General features: G+C 42.3%; 1 protein-coding gene across 1 annotated transcript in view; it reads left to right on the forward strand.

Moving 5' to 3' along the window:
* Positions 1-15,278: 15,278 nt before the first annotated feature.
* PPM1L (protein phosphatase, Mg2+/Mn2+ dependent 1L) overlaps positions 15,279-18,936 on the forward strand; it is a 238,831-nt gene continuing 235,173 nt past the window's right edge. Inside the window, exon 1 of the mRNA XM_004602966.2 lies at positions 15,279-15,816. Within this exon, the coding sequence (XP_004603023.1) occupies positions 15,418-15,816 (399 nt within the window). The 5' untranslated portion in view covers positions 15,279-15,417. The remainder of the gene's footprint in view (positions 15,817-18,936) is intronic.

Here is an 18,936-nt window from a genome sequence, read left to right on the forward strand (position 1 = left end):
ACTCTTGTGCAAGCTTTCAATCAACAAATAATGTTGAGGAAACTGAAACTGGTTCTGTATCCCACACTGTACACCAAAGTAAATTCAAAGACCTTGAGATTCTTCCAGAATCCACAAATTCATTGAGGAAAACAAGCAGAACTCTCCAGGGCATTGCAAAGATAACAAAAACAAAAATAATTCGACTACATTGAATTAAAAAGTTTTCCATGGCAAAAGAAACTAGGGATAAATAAAAGATGCCCTACTAAATGGAAGAAAATATGTGCACTCCATAATCAGATACAAAGCTGATATAAACCATTCAGGAAGCTCAACAGCAACAACAAAATAACAATGACACTGTTATTTTTTCTCTGAAGTATGAAGTTAGACAGCATGATGCCTTCCAATATGTTTTTTTGCTCAGAATTGCTTTAGCTATTTGGGGAATTTTGTGGTTCCATTAAATTTTTAGTAATGTTCGTTCTATTTTCTTGAAGAATGCAATTGTCACTCAAAAACAACAGTGCTGTCCTCCAGCCCCACCCAGGAGCTACAAGCTCCTCGTATGATAACTGTTTGCTGCAGGTAAGTTATATAACCAGTTCCTAGTCTCTTTAGGACCATCTGAAAAATAAAAATCAAATTTGAGCAACAGTAAAGTGAAGCAAGGGAGGGAAATAAACCACAACAAAATATGACTTTATATTATTGACTATACTTAAGTAATGCCTATATGTATACAATAAAAACCTGACTTACCAAATATATGTCTCTAGGTTTTTCAATAATGTATTGAATCATAAATATGTTAAATAAATACTTTAGTTACTGCCTAGCTTCCAATTTATTTTCCTTAAGAGAAGGTATTGAGAACATTAACTTCCATATCTGAAGTTAGTTTATGCTTGCATAGAAAGTTAATGGAGCATCCTCTTTTGTTTAATATCATCGGTGTTTACTCAGGTTCAAGGACTATACTAAGCCATGGATTACAGTCATGGTATCACTAATAACTTTCGGAATTTTTTTAAAGCCTTCTTGAGGCATAATTGACATAATAATATGAATATAAAACTGACTTTAATTACAGTCTCTTTTTCACTATGATGCACTTTGAACACTTTGATAGGAAATATCTCTATACATAGGGTTGTAATATGTATTCAGATGGATATGCTTGGTGGATATGGCAAACACTATTAGCTGCAAATTTAACTGTATTAAGGAGCCTGATTTTGTCTTTAACGATCATTAATGTAATATAAGTCCCTAAATATAAATTATGAGTCCTACTTATTTTCATTTTTGTGTAGGTGGTTATGGTCCAGAAATGAGATATGAAATTTATAGGTAACTTCTGAGAAAGCTTTCTTTCTGGGAAATAAAAGGGACCAAGTCAATCCACTGAGGATACAGAGTGAAAAAGATGAACCAAGGTACGAATGATTTTGTTGAGCTGTAAAATTAACTGATCCTGCATCAGGCACAGTTGTGTGATATTATAAGAGCTTTTGCAAAGCCACTATGCAGCAAACCATTCACACTGTAACCAGGACAGTCCTGATGTTCTGTACCAGGCACTTTTTAAAGAGAAATTATTTTTTATAAGGTTGTTCACAATCATTTGTTACATTCAATATTTCAACACCATGGCAATGATGCAACTTCTGGTAGATATCTCTCTGGACTTAGTTACCCAAAACCAAGAGGCCACTAAGTGTGGTCACTCGACCTCATACCTCTTCATTCTCAGCAATGGAAAACAAATTATCTAATGCTTCCTTTTCATCAGGTCTGACTTTAGGGGAGAGACTCTCCAAACAATAATAGTGAGTTTTGTTGAAATATTGAATGCAATCAAAGTGAAAGTAAAGTGAAACTTATTAGTTACACAGGCAGGGGGGGTTAAGGGTGGAGGGGGCTAGGCGTGTGGGGGTGCAGGGTGGAGCTATACTGGGATTCTTGGTGGTGGAATATGTGCACTGGTGAAGGGATGGGTGTTCGAGCATTGTATAACTGAGACTTAAACCTGAAAAACTTTGTAACTTTCCACATGGTGACTCAATAAAAAAATTTAAAAAAATATTTCAACACCAATCCCACCAACATTACACCTTTCCACCAGTATTATTTTGAATTTTCCCACCCCTACCCAGGCCTACCCCAAAGGCAGATGCTAAATAATTTATTTTCTATTGCTTGTTATGAGTAATCCACTAAAATCATCAAAAAGGTTTCTTTAGAGGAAAGGGTGTAAAAATTGTTGTATCTCCTCTTGGAGCCATTGAGCCCTGTATAATATGCTGTTATAGGCTGAGCCTTGTGTGCTTATATGTATATGTACATATATGGGACTTGTATGTATATATACATATATGGGACTCTGCGCCAGACTGTTTTCGCTCAGGGCGCTCCAGAAGGGGGTGAGTGAGAACCCTCCCGCCCCAAGGGACCCATCCCCGGCGGCTAACCTCCACTACCCAACTGCCACCACACTCTAGGCTGCTTTCCCGACACATTGTAAGACACTTCCTACCCATTTTCCATAATTACCACACCATATTTGATGGAGTTCAGACAGTAGGCAACAAATCATAGAAAGTAATATATACACACACATATGTATATGTATATATACACACATATATGTATATATACACACACATGTGTGTGTGTATATATATATACCTCTTGAAGAGCCCAGCAAGCTACCAAGAGCATGCACGGGCAGAGCCTGGCAAGCTACCCATGGCATATTCGATATGCCAAAAACAGTAATGATAGGTCTCATTCCCCTGACCTTGAAAGAGCCTCCAATCATTGGGAAAGATGAGTAAGGAGAGGCTGCTAAAATCTCAGGGCTGGGAGGAATAGAGATGTTACTGGTGTCCACTTGAGTAAATTGACAAACAATGGGATGACAGTGATACAGTGATACACATATATGTGTGTATATATACATATTTAACAAAGTCAGTTGTCTTCTACTTTATATCCCATCAAATGTGGTATACTACTCTTAGTATATCCATGGCATAAAGTATGAGATATCACACGGCTGCGAAAGAAACTTTGAAATTTAAAATGAGGTGTGAGAGCTGAATTCAAATTTTTAACTGGATGGTGATTTGGTGGTCCAGAGGCATCTCTGCATCTCTGCAGCATGTTGCTCTCTTCTGAGATTTGTTTGTGAATCTCTGGATCATGGCTATTAATGAGCTTATGTGGCACCTAGAGATGGTTCATGGGTGTGACTGCCAGGCAGCAGGACGTGCAGTGAGATGAGGGGAAGGGGCCCATTCCTGACTCCATGCAAGCCTGGGGGTTTCAGTCACAAAACCCGCATGCCTGTGTTTTCATCAGATTCATCCTCAGGCGTGAGGGGCTTATTTTCAGCCTGTGAAGACTGCCCTCTCTAAGGTTCCATGGTTGAAATCAGGCTGACATGGGGTGAGATAGCATCTCTGCAGTGTGTTGCTCTCTTCAGAGATTTATCTGTGAGTCTCTATATTATGGATGTTAATCAGCACTTTAGGTAGATATTATATTGCTTGCAACTTTACCTTACTCCATGAAGTGGGGAGGTAAAGTTTCATATTAATTGCTTCTATTGATCAAGAAGATATCATTTTGGGATGGGGCATGCTTGAGACCCCAAGTTCAATCCCCAACTCCACATGTCTCCTGAAGCTTCACTCAGTGTATCTCTGGTGTAACCTCCACTGAAGTAACCTCCACTGAAATCAGAAATAAGCAGATTTCAGTAGTGTTGTAGAAGCACTTGTTATCATAAGAAACATGAACTTTTTTCATTCTGCTGTTCTCAACTCTGTCCTCTCAATGTGTCGATGTCTTCTTCGAGTTGGCTTTCTTCATGGTAGAATAATACTCTCCTTTCAAACTCTGGACAAGCTGATTTTTCCAATGGGTTGCATTCAATTCTGATTGGTTTAATCTAAGTCACATGTTCACTGTCAAGAACTGAAGAGAGAATCTGGTTTCTGAGAAGTTCCTGGGTCCCTTTAGTGGAAAAGCATAAATTAAAAGCTAGGGGCCCAATATGACATTTTCACTGTATAGAATGAGAATCATAATACAAAGGGACTTCTAAAAAATGTGTCAAGAACTTATTTTTATTATCTTTTTTCTAAAAAAAAGTATATGGTATGGAGATAATCAATGATGTTAGGCTCATAAATTACCAAAAACCATAATATTTTTTAAGTTACTTGAAAAAAATAATATATGTAGTTGTCTGAAAACCTTTGTTAAGTCCTGGTTTGAACATTGTGAGATTGTACTTTTGTTTATTTATAGAACTAGATGTCAAAGCACTCACAGTGATTTGAAGCAGCTGTTTCAAGAGAAACATCAAACTTTGCTCTTTAAAAATGTTAATGGAAAAATGAAAAAAAATCTGTAAACTCTTTCAACACCTTTACTTTTCTGAAATCCAAAATTACAAGTATAAAAAATAATGCAAGCTATTCAGTCAAATCCACAGACACATACTGACAGAGCTGTCATTTGTGCCAAAAAATGAAGCAAAATTGGCAGAATACACAGTAGATATTTGGAGAGGCACTTGGAATCCACAGGCTATGTTTGGAATTATTCTCGACACACCATTGCTCAGTGGCTAACCATGCCTGGCTTAAGTACTCATCAACTTTTAAATGTTGAATGTATTTCACACCTGCATTAAAACCTGAAAATATGATAAACTTTTTCCAGATTTATTTGGAAAAAATTCCAGCATATTGTACAAAGTGTAGATTCACTTCTGAAAAATCCTTGGGCATCAGGAATCATAAAAAATTGTGGCCTCGGGACCCTCTGCTCCTAAAGACTCTGCTCTCGGATCCTAATGATCCGAGAGGTCTTCTAACCCATTTTGGCACCCAGAGTGGCTTCTTACAGAAATGCATCTAGACTGTGAGCCGTGCTACAACCCCGTGTCACCAGGGGAGGGATTTTCTCTCTCTGCCCTGTTTTTCTGCGCTGAAAATGGCGGTGGCAGCAACATCCACGTGGCGAGAGCCACCTCCTAAGACCCCCAACCCAGAGGTAGGAATTTTTAGTGACGTAGCTTGTAGGCAGTCCTGGGGTGGGTGGGGGGGGCGTTACCGACACGCCTTCCGCCCAGATAAGATCCGGAGCTGCAGTGCGAGAAACGGACCCTCTGCTCCTAAAGACTGTGATCCGAGAGGTCTTCTAACCCATTTTGGCACCCAGAGCGGCTTCTTACAGAAATGCATCTAGACTGTGCACTGAGCTAAAATATCAGAAATCCAGAAGCTCATTCTCAGCAATGAAATTATTAAATAATGCCTTTTCAGCAGGTCTGATTGTTGGGGGAAAATTTCAAACAAGAATAGTGAGTTCTCTATTGAAATATTGAATGTGTTCAAAGTACAGAGAGAATAAAATGAAGATCATTAGCTACTTATGTGGGGGTGGGAGGGAGGGGGGTATATTGGGGTTCTTGGTGGTGGAACATGTGCACTGGTGAAGGGATGGGGGTTTAATCATTATATGACTGAGACTTAAACCTGAAAGCTTTGTATATTTTTCACAGTGATTCAATAAAATAAAAACTTAAAAAAAATTGTGGCCTCTACTCCAGGAAGAATATCAATGTCTCCCATATCCTTAGCACTTTCTTTTTTTAGTCACACTCAGAGATGCTCAGGCTCTGCACTCCTGGCTCTGCACTCAGGAATTACTCCTGGCGGTGCTCAGGGGACTATATGGGATGCTGGGAATCGAACCCAGGTAGGTCGCGTGCAAGGAAAGTGCCCTACCCACTGTGCTATCACTCCCGCCCCTATCCTTAGCATTTTGACCAGAGACTCTACAAACTAGGAATGAGACCCTGAACTGATTTGCTCAAGGTTCTCTTCAGAAACATTTTAAGCTAGATGAGACTATCCATGCTGAAAGCTATAATGAATTTGATACTTTCTCTAAGAAAACCATCCTACAAGCTAATTGCTTTTATTATAGAATGTATTCCCAGACAGAACTTCAAAATTCAGTGAAGTGTAATGTGTATATAAATAAGCTTCTTATGAGACGGAAGGGGAAAATTTATGACAATTCTTTGGTAATACTTTGATATTGTTTATGGCTTAAGCAATAAATCTTTTCTCTTTCAATTGATAGAAAAGACCAATTGGGCACTTTAAATAACCACACTGGTGTTATTCACACAGCAAATAGAAATTTCAAATAACAGAAGACATTGATATATTTCAGGCCATAAAATGAAGAAAGGTTGTCTTTCCTCATGTACTGAAAAAAAAAAGACGTTGGGTTAGTGATTAATAGCTTGGAGCTACTATGATAACAAAAAATAATCCCACTAAAAAATTGGGGAGAGGAGATGAAGAGACACTTTCCCCAACTAGACATTTGGGTGCCAAGTAAACATGTAAAAAGATCATTACTTCGTCACTGTCATTGTCATCCCGTTGCTCATCAACTTGCTCCAGCGGGCACCAGTAATGTCTCCATTGTGAGACTTGTAAACTGTTTTTAGCATATCGAATGCACCACGGTAGCTTGCCAGGCTCTACTGTGCGGGCGGGATACTCTCAGTAGCTTGCCAGTATCTCTGTGATGGAGGAAGGATTGAATCCGGGTCAGCCTGCGTGCAAGGCAAACGCCCTTTCCAAAGTGCTATCGCTCCAGCCCAATCATTACTTATTATCAGGAAAATACATATTAAATGACAATGAGATATTTCACACCAGTAAGCATGGCATTTATAAAAAAGACAGAAACAACCTGTGTTAGCAGGGATGTGTTTTAAGGAACCCTCATTCACTGTTGGTGGGAATGTTATCTGGTTCAGCCACTATGGAAAACTGTATGGAGATCTAACCAAGAAACAGGAATAGAATTTTCAGATGACCTGGTGATTTTACTTCTTGGCACCTACTCCCTTTAAACATAAAACATACTAGTTCAAAAACACACATGCATATCTATGTCCATTGCAGCACTTAGTAAATAACCTGTACATGGAAAGGTCCCACATGTCTGAAGGTAGATGAATGGATAAAGGAGTTGTGGTATAGATGCATAATGTAATACTATGCTGCTGCAAGAAAATATAAAATCTTGCATTTTCTGCAAATTGAATGGAACTGGGGGATAACATGTTAAGTGAAATAAGTCTGAGGGAAAAGGACAAATACTGATGATATCACACATTTGTGGTATACAGAGAGGCACTATTGAATGGCTACAAACCCTTGGTTTTGGATTACAAAACCAGAATACCAAGCAGTGGAAGAAAGGGTTGAAGAAACAGGCTAGAGGTGACATAGAGACATTTGTTGCAGGGTATTGGGCACTTTTGAGGGTGGTGTGGAACAGTAATTTTGTACATCCAATGCATAAACATGGATACTATTATAACCATATTATCTAAATTATCATTTAAAAGTTTAATAATATACATAAAGAACCTGGATTTAAGTCAGACTTCCTAAATTCTGGCTCTGCCATATGTTAACTGGGTAAATGTGGATAGACTGCAAACTTTTTGTGCCTATAAAGGTTTTTCTTAAAATCTGTAAATGAGGATGATAAATTGCCTGTGTCATAGAGCTGTTGGTGAATTTAGTTAATTAACATATATGGAGCATTTAAAGCATTAAGCTCTAATTTTAGCATTAGGTATAATTATTTATTAAATTCCAGATACATTTACTGAAAGAAGCTTCATTAGAATTCCAATGTAGCTAAGTCAATATATATTTCCATAATATATCTTTTTTTGTGTGTAGTGCTGGGTATTAACTTAGGGCTTCATGCTTCACATGAGGCATGCATTCTACTATGAGCCACATATCCTGTCCTATAACAGTTTCATAAACAAAAATGTTTGCTTTGAAATGTCACTTAACCATCTTATTTAAAATTATCAGTAGCATACTATTAGTTAAAGGTAATTTTTAATATTGTATTTGTAGTGTTCTGTATGTGTATATAGAATTTGAAGGTTCAAAATTAGCTCTTTCCACCCCCTTTATTGTGATAGCCAGGGTTGCACATTGTAATGTCTAGGTTGTACACTTTACTGTGGTGACACAAATCTCAACTCTGTGGTGATGGGGCTTACTGGCAATGCAGTAATAACATATGCTCAGCAATGTGGGATTGTGGTAGGGATCAAACTGTAGCCTAGTGTCTGAAAGCAATTGCTTTGCCACAGAGCCACATCCCCAGATGGTAGGACTAATTTAACAATTTGATCACATGCCATGTGAAAATGGGGTGTGAGAGAGAGAGAGAAAGAAAGAGAGAGAGAGATGGTGTGAGAGAGATTGTTTGTTTGTGTATGTGTCTTAGAGATTGTAGTTTAGGAAGTCCATAGTCTCTGGAGAGGAGACTTCTATAGATTTGACGCTCAAAAGGTAGTGAACAAAGTAGACTAAAGCAGAACAATACCACAGCACATTGTAATCAAAATGGCAAGAACCAAAGAAAGAGAGAGACAGACTAAGCATCAAGAGGGAAGAAAAACCTCAAATACAAGGGAAATAAAATAAGAATCACAATAGATCTCCCATACCATTCAAACAAACAAACAAAAAACAGTGGAATGTCATACGCAAAATACGAAATGAAAAAAAGTTCAATCTAGAGTCTACTACCCTGTAAAGCTGTCATTTATGTTTGAGTGAGGGATAAATGCATTCTCAGAGAAACAAGAACTAGAAAATTTTGCTATAACTAAATCAACCCTGCAAGATTTACTGAAAGGCTGCCTATAAAAAGCAAGTTGCCAATTACAAAAACAAATGAACCGTACATGGAAAACAGCAACATAAACCTTTCTATCAATACTCTCACTGAATATAAATGGATTGGCATTCTGAACAGCACAGAGTAGCTGTATGTATGGATCGGGAAACAAAATCCATCTCTTTGTTGCTTACAAGAAACACACTTAAATTTATAGTAAAAACAAAGGTTCAGAGTGAAAGGAAGTCCACTGTCTCTACAGCTATTAGGGAAAAGAAAACCAAAGCAGCAATTAGATATCATTTCACATCAGTCAGAATGCCATGTATTAAACACACACACACACACACACACAACCCAAATCCCCCCACAAAAACAGAACCAGTCTGTGTGCGTGGGGATGTGCTAAGTAAAGAACTCTCATTCACTGCTTATGAGAATGTTGTTTGGTACAACTCCTAAAGAAAAAAAAGTATGGAGGTTTTTTTTAGAAAAGTAAGGATTATATTAGAAAAATGTCCTTTGTCCCAGGACCCTGTAATTATACTTTTGGTATCACCCTTAGGACACAAAAACATTTATTCAACAGGATATATGCATGCAAATACTGCAGCACTTATCATACTAGCTAGGATATGGAATCAGCCTAAGGATTCAATGACATATGACATAAAGAAGATGAGGTATATAATCACAATGGATTACTATGCAATTGCAAGAAACAATAAAATCTTGCAATTTGCTGCAAGATGGAATTGGAGTATATCAAGTTAAATAAAGTGAGCCAGAAGAAGAAGGGAAAAACTAAATGATCTCACTTATCTGTGATATATAGAATAATAGGATGAGAGAATGAAAGCTATCAAAAAGGGGATACCTAGATTACCCAGGACCCTAGTTTACAGAAACAGGGACAGGGGACAAAATAAATCATGAGGGTGGTTAAAAGAGGCATAGGGAAGGAAACAGGATCCTAAGGTTCATCAATGGTGGAGAGGTGTGGTATACATATACTTCTAAACCACAGAACCAAGAATACTGAAAGCATGAGATCCAAACTACACCAAGAAATCTTAAAAATGTGACTGTCAAGGAGTTAGGCTGGGCATTGAGGGAGAAGCTGAGGATAGGAAGTTGACAGGTGGTGGATTGGTGTTGGAATATTATACGTCTGAAACTCAGCTAAGAGTAACTTTATAAACAATGGTGCCTTGATAAAAAAAAATTAACTAAATCGCATACATGTACTGTATAAGGTAAAATTAGAATAGCACTGTAGCACTGTTGTCCAGTTGTTCATCAATTTGCTCGAGTGGCCCCAGTAATGTCTCCATTGTGAGACTTGTTGTTACTGGTTTTGGCATATCAAATACAACATGGGTAGCTTGCCAGGCTCTGCCATGCGGGCGCGATACTCTCGGTAGCTTGCCAGTCTCTCTGAGAGAGACAGAGGAATCAAACCCAGGTCAGCCGTGTGCAAGGCAAACGCCCTACCCGCTGTGCTAATAAAATATAATAAATAAAGGTCAAAATAAAAAATATTTTACTATCTTTATCTTGCTTTTGCAAATAAATTCTGAAACACCTGTGAGTAGAATACTCTTTAAATCATACTATGAGCAACTCCAACTTCACATTTAGTGATGGAGTTCAAATTGGCCAGAGCAGGAACGTTTATACCATACACATTGGCAAAAATCCTACAAATTTGAGTCTCATTCTCTTTCATCTCTCTCACTTCACCTCTTTCCTCACAATAGAATTGGTTACACATTTGTGAGCACACCATTGATTAAACATATTAGAAAAACTATGTAATAAGAAAAAATAAGGTATTTAAGCTTTCAGGCAGCTAGATATATTGGCAAAATACTGGAATTTATAGTGAAAAAAATGGGAAGTAGAAAAAAAAACATAGGTATTAGAATTCAGTAAAATATGTGTCATAGCCGATCTCAATTGGCGTCTATTATTGGTGTCTATTATTTGGAGTCTTAGAAACTATAATATTTATTCTCTATCCCAAAGACATCTGGTCAACTTGGAGTTCATACACATGATCTAAAGAGTCTTCTTCATCTCTAGGACAGAAGTGAGCATAGAAAGTAGTGATTATTTTTTTTAATTGTCATATGATTTGTAAAATATTTGTGGAGGTATAATAGTTTAGGAAAAGAGACATGTATTCTGAGTAGGTGAAGGAAAGTGGGGGAACTTTAAGGATTTTCTTAAAAGCACATGTATAGCCAAGACAAGGTATTGTATAGCTACTTTCCAAGGAACGCATTGATGAACTAAAGGTTATGGCCTTACTGCAAAAAGTTATCATTGGAAATTTGGGTTCAGGTTACCATGAATAAATGTAGGAGCGTACATAGGCAACATAAGAGCCAGAAAACATGAACTTTAAAAGTCATGAAAATGGGACATGTGCCCTATATTAACCTTTATACAATAACAGGTTACATAATCATTTCATCATAACATTTACTGGAAGCATATGTAAGAATCAACCCATATGTGACTGAAGATTTCTATGCAAGTATATCAAACTTACCAGCAAGAATATAAAAACAGGTTTCATAAATAATCCTGCAACTAAATTACTAGACTCCAAAATTTAGTCTTTCAACCACTGTGTTTAAAGTTAAAAAAATGTTTTCAACAAAAACCATTTGGGGAATATAGGAAAACTGAAAGGAACCAAATTTATTCTTAGGATCTAAGAGAAGCTACCAAAACAATCTGGTTTAAGAATGAGATGTTGAGATTGGGAAGGGTACCATCCAAATCAAAATAATAGAATTTAAGGAAAACCATATACCACAACATTCACAGAAACCTACACACTAAGTACCCAGCCAGGAGAAGCCTTTGAAAACCATTGGGCTGGTCCCCCAAACCAAACCATATCAACAAAACATTATCTGTTTTTTTTCTGAGTGCATTATTTCTAAAAACTGTATTTTACATACTTAATATATGTGTAATCTTCATGAGTTAATTGCACAGTTGTAAATGGTAATTACATAGTAATTTTATTACTATTATCATATCTCATGAAGCTTAGAATTAAGGAGCTGCTTCATACAAGTATGTCATTTATAATGGTAACGTATTTGCCCTAAGTACATTCTATAGTACTTATTTCTTCTCCGTGAAATTTAGATAGCATTTTACTACAGCTACCATTTCTAAGTTTTTATGTAGAGCCAAAGAAGTTTATTTACACTGTCTTCTGGCCCACAAATGTAGTGAATAGGTGAGGTCCTAGGGTAGAGCTTTCCTTAAAGGCTGAAGTCAGAACTATGCTATAACAGTCTGTATATTCTTTTTAATATTTCATAACGTATCTCCTAAAATGTTTCTATAGAAATGTAGAACAATTAGACTAACCATTTCTATTACTGGGAAACTGGTGGATGTTAGACTACTGACTTGATGTTTAGAAGAAATAATCACTCAGTTTGAATGCTCAGTGCTAGAGTGTGATATCATTGAACGTCCTTTGTTTAAAAAGAGGTAATAGTAATAGTTCTTCTACTTTCTTTATAGTACTAGTATGAGAATTGAAATAAGTTGTTAAATTAAAAAATGTTTATGTCAAGGAATATACACATTTTGATCTGTCACTAGAATGCCTTAAAAGAAATAATAAAATGTCTAGGATCTGTTTAAAATTATTTTATTGATTTTCACACAGATATACTTGGATATATATGTTAAAATGCAGCACCACAGAATTTGAAGAATATTTATGAATTAAAATAAATTTGGGGCTGGAGTGATAGCACAGCAGGTAGGGCGTTTGCCTTGCACGCGGGTGACCCCGGTTCCATTCCCAGCATCCCATATGGTCCCCCAGCACCGGAAGGGGTAATTCCTGAGTACAGAGCCAGGAGTAACCCCTGTGCATCGCTGGGTGTGACCCGAAAAGAAAAAAAAATTTTTTTTTGACAGGTCTGAGGGCCTTAGGCCTTAGGCCCTTAGGTGCTAGGGAATTACTCCTTTTGCTATTAACCTTCAGAGGTACAGTATGAACCCTTTGTTCCCTTCTCTTCTGGAAATATTGAGCAAAAGAAGCCAAACTTATGAATATCCAAGGTGTTACCACCAATAAAATAATATTGTGAACATGCTGGACAAATCTTCCACTGTTACTTTTACCCAAGGCCTCCTTGACTTGTAATTATGAAATTTCAATAAGCATATCTATAATTAATATTTGTAACAGAAAAAGTTTTGTGTACAGTGATCGAGAATGCACCCAAAAGCCATTTGCTGATTTTTAGTAAGAAAACTTCATAAGAGCACTACTGCATTACTTCTGCTTTATACTCCCCAGAGGTTTGTGAATGCATTATCCCATTTTGGAAACTCATCCCTCATGACTTTTGGCCAGAATCACCTTATTTATTTTTAAGCTTATTTTTAAAACAATTTTATTCCTCTACTTATTAGGTGGACACAGCCAGCAAGTGTAAAGGCCATACCCCAATTGTTCAAAGCGTAAACATTTTTACTGTTAACAGCTCTTAATATATTCTTTCCTGTCTTTTCTACGCATGTTTGTTAGTGAAATAATATCAATTATACACAAGTCACCTAAATGTCAACATTTTAATTTTTTTCTGGATATGATGACAATCTATGCCTTTAGTACAATCTTTGAAAAAGCAATAGGAAACAAATGTCCAAAGCAGGAAATGAAAAGTACATGTAATCTAGGGAAAATTTTGGTGTTTTCTGGCATTTTACATTCATTAAAACAAACAGACAACGCAGCTGGGCTCTTTGTAAAGCAGAGGTGCTTGGGCAGACGGTCCCGGGCGAGGCTGGGGTCAGGCAGCGCCAGGCGGCAGCTGCGATCAGCACTCTTCTTCCTGGACAGAGGTAGCGAGAGCGAATCCTCTTCTCCTAGACTCCCAATCCTAAACCGATTTGCACGTTGCTCTTTTCTTTCCCTACATCTCCACGGGCAAGGCCACCTTCCCATATTTCAACAAGATCACCTTGATGCTGTCGGACAGTCCGATTTCTGCTTTTTCCAGGCTTCCGCTCCCCCTGCCACGAGGGAAGGCTGCGGGCTGGAAGCTTCAAAGGGACCTTTGAAACCCGCACGGCCGAGCCCGAGCCCTTTGTCCCGCGGTAGAGACCGGAGCGTGGGGAGTCACTGGGAGGCGGCGGGTGACACAAACCCGGGAAGGCCTTCCCAGGCGACCCCCGGGGTGCAGGGGTGGCGGCGGCAGCTGGGAGACAAAGTCACCTCCTCCTCCTCCTCCCTCTCCGGCGGGCGGCGTCTGCGCGCGCCGGGCTGGTGGCTGGAGGGGGCGGGGGTGGTGGCGGTGGTCCTTCACGTTCTGCAATTCCCGGGGGTCCGGGGCGGGCGTGGGGGTGGGGACCGTCCCCTCGCTGGGAGAAAGGCTGCTAGGCCCCAGGCTTGCTTTCTGCCATCCGGGAGGTCGCGCGTGGCCTCCGTCACCAGGCGGAGAAGCGCTCGCGGGCTCCCGCTCCCGCCGGCGAGCCGGGGGAAGTGCGTCCCTTCTCGCTCGCCTTCTGTCGGCGCGGCGGGGACCGCACTACCGCGGCTGCAGCCGGAGGGGGACGGGAGCGCACGTGCGGGTCCCCGCCGGCAGCGGGCGGCCGCGGCCCCCGGGCCACCGGCGCTCAGACGCCCGGGCGGACCCCTTGGACCCCGCGGGGGGCGCGCGGGAGCCGGGAAGCGCCGCGGGACGGCCGCGGGCAGCCGACACGCCCCCCGTCTCCCCCGCACTTGGCCCCGGCCGCCGCGGCCGTCCGAGCGCGCCAGCCGCTGCGGCGCTTCCTCCGCGGGTGACAGCGGGGTCGGAGCACCTCCGGGTCCCGGTCCCGGCTGGCGGGGCGGCGCGGCGGGGGCGGGGCCGAGCGCGCAGGGCGGGGCGAGCGGGGCGCGCCGAGGCGACGCGGCCACGAGCCCGGAGGTGCGGGGAGACCGAGGCGGGCAGAGCCGGGCCGGCCGCCTGCGGCTCAGCGCCCTCCGAGCGACGTCGCCGAGCTCCGAGGACCGCCGCCTCTGCCCCCCGCGCCGGGAAAACTTTTTATTTTTTGTCCCTCCTCCCCGGGGAGGGGTGTATGCGAGAATCGGAGCTGTCGGCCGGCTCCGGGGAGCCCCTGCAGCGGCGACTCCGGGGGACGGGCGGACCGCACGGCCGGGCTCGCGCGCCGCGTCTCCTTACCTGCCCATCGCTCCCGCGAGCGGCCGAGGGGCCCGGGCCGCGCGGGTGCCAGCGCCGTGGAACTCTCCCCGCCACCGCGCCACCGCCGCCTGGACGCAACTTCAACTTGATTGTTCTCGCGCAGCCCGGGCACCCGCGGCTGCCGCCGCCGCCGCCTCCGTCGCCTTACAAAGGGACGCCGGGGAAAGAGGCGACAGAGGCGGCGGGCACCGGCGCCAGCGCGCTGGGCGCGGGCCTTCTAGCAAGCGGGCAGACAAAAGGGGAAAACTGCCTTGGCTCTCCGAGCCCGAAGCGGAACCGCCGCCGCACCTGGCCCCGCGGCCGGCTCCGCGCTCTTCCCCCTCGGCGGCCCGGCGCTGCGCCGCCTCCCGCCCGGCGGGCTGTCCCCGCAGTGCTCCGGGATCCGGCGAGCCTTCGGGGCGCGCCTCGCTGCTGCTGGTTGAGTCTACCGCGATAATAAATGATAGAGGATACAATGACTTTGCTGTCTCTGCTGGGTCGCATCATGCGCTACTTCTTGCTGAGACCCGAGACGCTCTTCCTGCTGTGCATCAGCTTGGCGCTGTGGAGTTACTTCTTCCACACGGACGAGGTGAAGACCATCGTCAAGTCCAGCCGGGACGCGGTGAAGATGGTGAAGGGCAAGGTGGCCGAGATCATGCAGAATGACCGGCTGGGGGGGCTCGACGTGCTGGAGGCCGAGTTCTCCAAGACCTGGGAGTTCAAGAGCCACAACGTGGCGGTGTATTCCATCCAGGGCCGGAGGGACCACATGGAGGACCGCTTCGAAGTTCTTACTGACCTCGTCAACAAGACGCACCCATCTATCTTTGGCATCTTCGACGGGCATGGGGGCGAGGTAGGATTTTGCAGTGCGTGGATGTGTATGTGTGGATGCGAGAGAGAGAGAGAGAGAGACAGACAGACAGAAAGAGACAGAGAAAGAGAGAGAGACGGGCAGAAGCAGACAAAGTAATACCAGCACCTGAGCACTGTGCGTTGCGGGCTAAGGAGAAGGGCGTTAAGGGGCGTGTGGAAGAACCGGGACCAGCTGGACTGGAGCCCCTGGGTCTAAATACAGCCCCGACGGAGCCAGACCTCCTGGGAGGGAAGATTCATTGGGCGGAGGAAGGGTCATCTCAAGCCTGGTCCTGGGCTTATAATTGACGAGGTTGCGCGCGTCCAGAATGACTGTGATGGTTTTGCGGGTAGAGTGCACGGTTTGTACCGCCTCCCGCCCCCTGGCCGTGAACTTTGGGCGGTGGGGTGGGCACCGGGGCGGAGGAGCGGCTCAGACGCCGTGCTCCAGGGTGTGGGGCCACACTAGCCACCCGGAAGGCAGAAATGATCTTTGATGCTTGGTTGGGGGAAAAGAGACTAGAATCTGCGAGATCAGTGAGGGTGAAGGGAGTTGTGATTCCTTCGCATAGTCTTCACCCTGTGGGGGAACCCACAGGGCAGCCCCGGGTGTTTTCTTCTCGGGTCCTGTAAGTTTGGGATCGCTTCAAGGCCGGCTTCCCGGAGCTCTTCCCGGGCCTCGTGCTTGTAGCTGGATCTTGGCGCGCCAGGTGATGATGCCTCTGGCCTTTGCAGAGGTAGTGGTGCAGTGTGGAGGTGCCTGCATCCCTGCCCAGCGCCCTAGCGGGTGTGGGGTACAGACGACTTCATTTAGAGTTTATCTAGGGGTCACTAGGGAGCAAAAGATGAGGTTGGACGCCACTTGCTCTACAGCGGTTGTGCTGCACCCAGGGCTGTGCATCAGGACTCCTGGAGGTCGGGGCTCGGGCAGGTTCTGTTCCTTGGGCGATGGACTGGTATAAAAAGAATGCAGACCTCCGTTCCAGCCCTCCTCTTTCTCCGTTTATAGTCGTTTTATTGCTGCACATTCTCCCACCTGCTCTGCATCGCCTTTCCCTTCCCTCCTGCCCAGACTCCAACTTCCCCCCATAACTCTTCTTAGGCCCTGCTGCTCTGTGGGTGGTCTGCAAGGGATCTCCTGATCTTCATTTTATTGCTGGAGAAGGGTGGGGTGTGAAGGAGGGCTTCTAGAGTAGGGTCCAGCTGCTCAGATGGCCACCCCTGGCAGTATTAGGCCCTGGGTAGGGGATGTTTGACCTTGTTTTGGGTGAACATTAAGAAAGTTTTTCATTGGTTATCTTACCTGTGGTCTCTCTCTAATACAGACTCTACATCACTCCACGTCCCTAATCTATTTAAGATTAGTGAATTTTCCTGCCCATGGACCTGGCTTGGTCAGGAAACAAAACAAAACAAAACAAAACACCTGGTTGGAAATTTTCTTTGGTAGAACTGAAACCAAAGTTTGCTATTTTCCATACCCCAGCCCGTTCTGTGTTCTCTATCTCAAAATGGGGGTGTCTTAGCCTTTGTGGTGTGTTGTGAAACTTGCTGTTTATTTTCCTTTGGCCACAGGGCAGGTGAAAGATGCAAAATTAATTAAGGGGGGGGCTGGAACAATAGCACAGCGGGTAGGGCATTTGCCTTGCACCCGGCGGACCCGGGTTCAATTCCCAGCATCCCATATAGTCCCCTGAGCACTGCCAGGAGTAATTCCTGAGCGCAGAGCCAGGAGTAACCCCTGTACATCGCCGGGTTCGGCCCAAAAAGAAACAAAAAATTAAGTAAGGGAAAAGATGTGATGTGCCTCGGTAAAAACATGCCTGAATGACAAGGTTGCCAGAGCAATGATTGGTTTGCTTTCTTGGCTTCAATCAAATTGCTCTACTTTCATTTTATAAATTATTTAATAAAGGTTATAGGTAGGATATATCTTTACATTAAAATCACTGATAGACCATAATCTACTTCTGGTTCTAGAAAGCAGTTTCAACTGTAATTGAAAGGTTTGATTGCAATATTAATACAGTCAAAGTTTGAGTTGTGTTTGTGTGGGTATGTGATATTGACATGCTTTGACCCAGTACACATAGTTAAGGCGTGTTTAAACTTTTTTTTTATTTGATGTAAAACCTGGAAGTTTAGGCCCAAGCAGATTTCAGGTTGAAAAGTTTGCAGTACAATCTTCCGGAAAATGTACAGTTCAAAAAGGAGTATGGTAGACAGTTTTATTTGACAAATATAGGCATTTTCATTAAAATTTAAAATAACTGTGGCTGAAGGGATGTTACGGGAGGTAAGGCACTTGCCTTACATACTTCTGATCTGATTTCATCCCTGGTACCGCATTTGATTCCCCCTAAAAGTGATCACTGTTAGCTAAACTATAAAATGCCTTTTATTATGCTGTAGACTGAAAAGTCTGCTGTTTGCAAAAGTAATTAGTATTATCAGTACTCTTAAACACAGAATAATTGTTCTAACAATAAACTCTATATAACTAGTTCATTTTTACTTTATTTTAGGGGAAAACAAGGTGCTATTAAAATAGAAGTTTAGTTTGCTAATGTGATAATAATATTAGGCAATTTTCTTTAAGTAAAAAAGAATCCCACTTTTAAATGGTCTTTTTGTTGTTTAGAACCTTTTCATTCACCAGAGGTGGGTGCTATGGGTTTGATATAAATATGTATATTATATGATAGTTATCTCCTTTTATAAGAGAAAGTTTTCTAGGATCTATTATTTATATGTTTGGTATGGTAGAGTGGTATAAGGCATAAAGGTTGAATAAATTAAAATACTGACAAGTTTAATTTCATTTCTAATAAATTAATAAGGTAAGGTATAAGAGCTCGAAAAGCTGTAATCTTAGGGTCTTTTAGTTACAGAAGTTTCCTAAGCTACCATGTATATCTCTTCCATCCCCATTTTGTAGATGAGCTGTTTATGACTGGAGAAATGATGACTTTCCTAAGGCTGTATGGCTAGTTCAAGACCTTCAGTTTGGTGATCTTTATATTTAACAACTGGGACACATTAGTGTGCATATTTACCTAGAGAGAGAAGTCACACACTAAGGATACAAAAATTAATGAAACATGATTCCTGTCTTCTTACT

This window comes from Sorex araneus, chromosome 2 (genome assembly GCF_027595985.1).
Source record: "Sorex araneus isolate mSorAra2 chromosome 2, mSorAra2.pri, whole genome shotgun sequence".
NCBI lineage: Eukaryota > Metazoa > Chordata > Mammalia > Eulipotyphla > Soricidae > Sorex > Sorex araneus.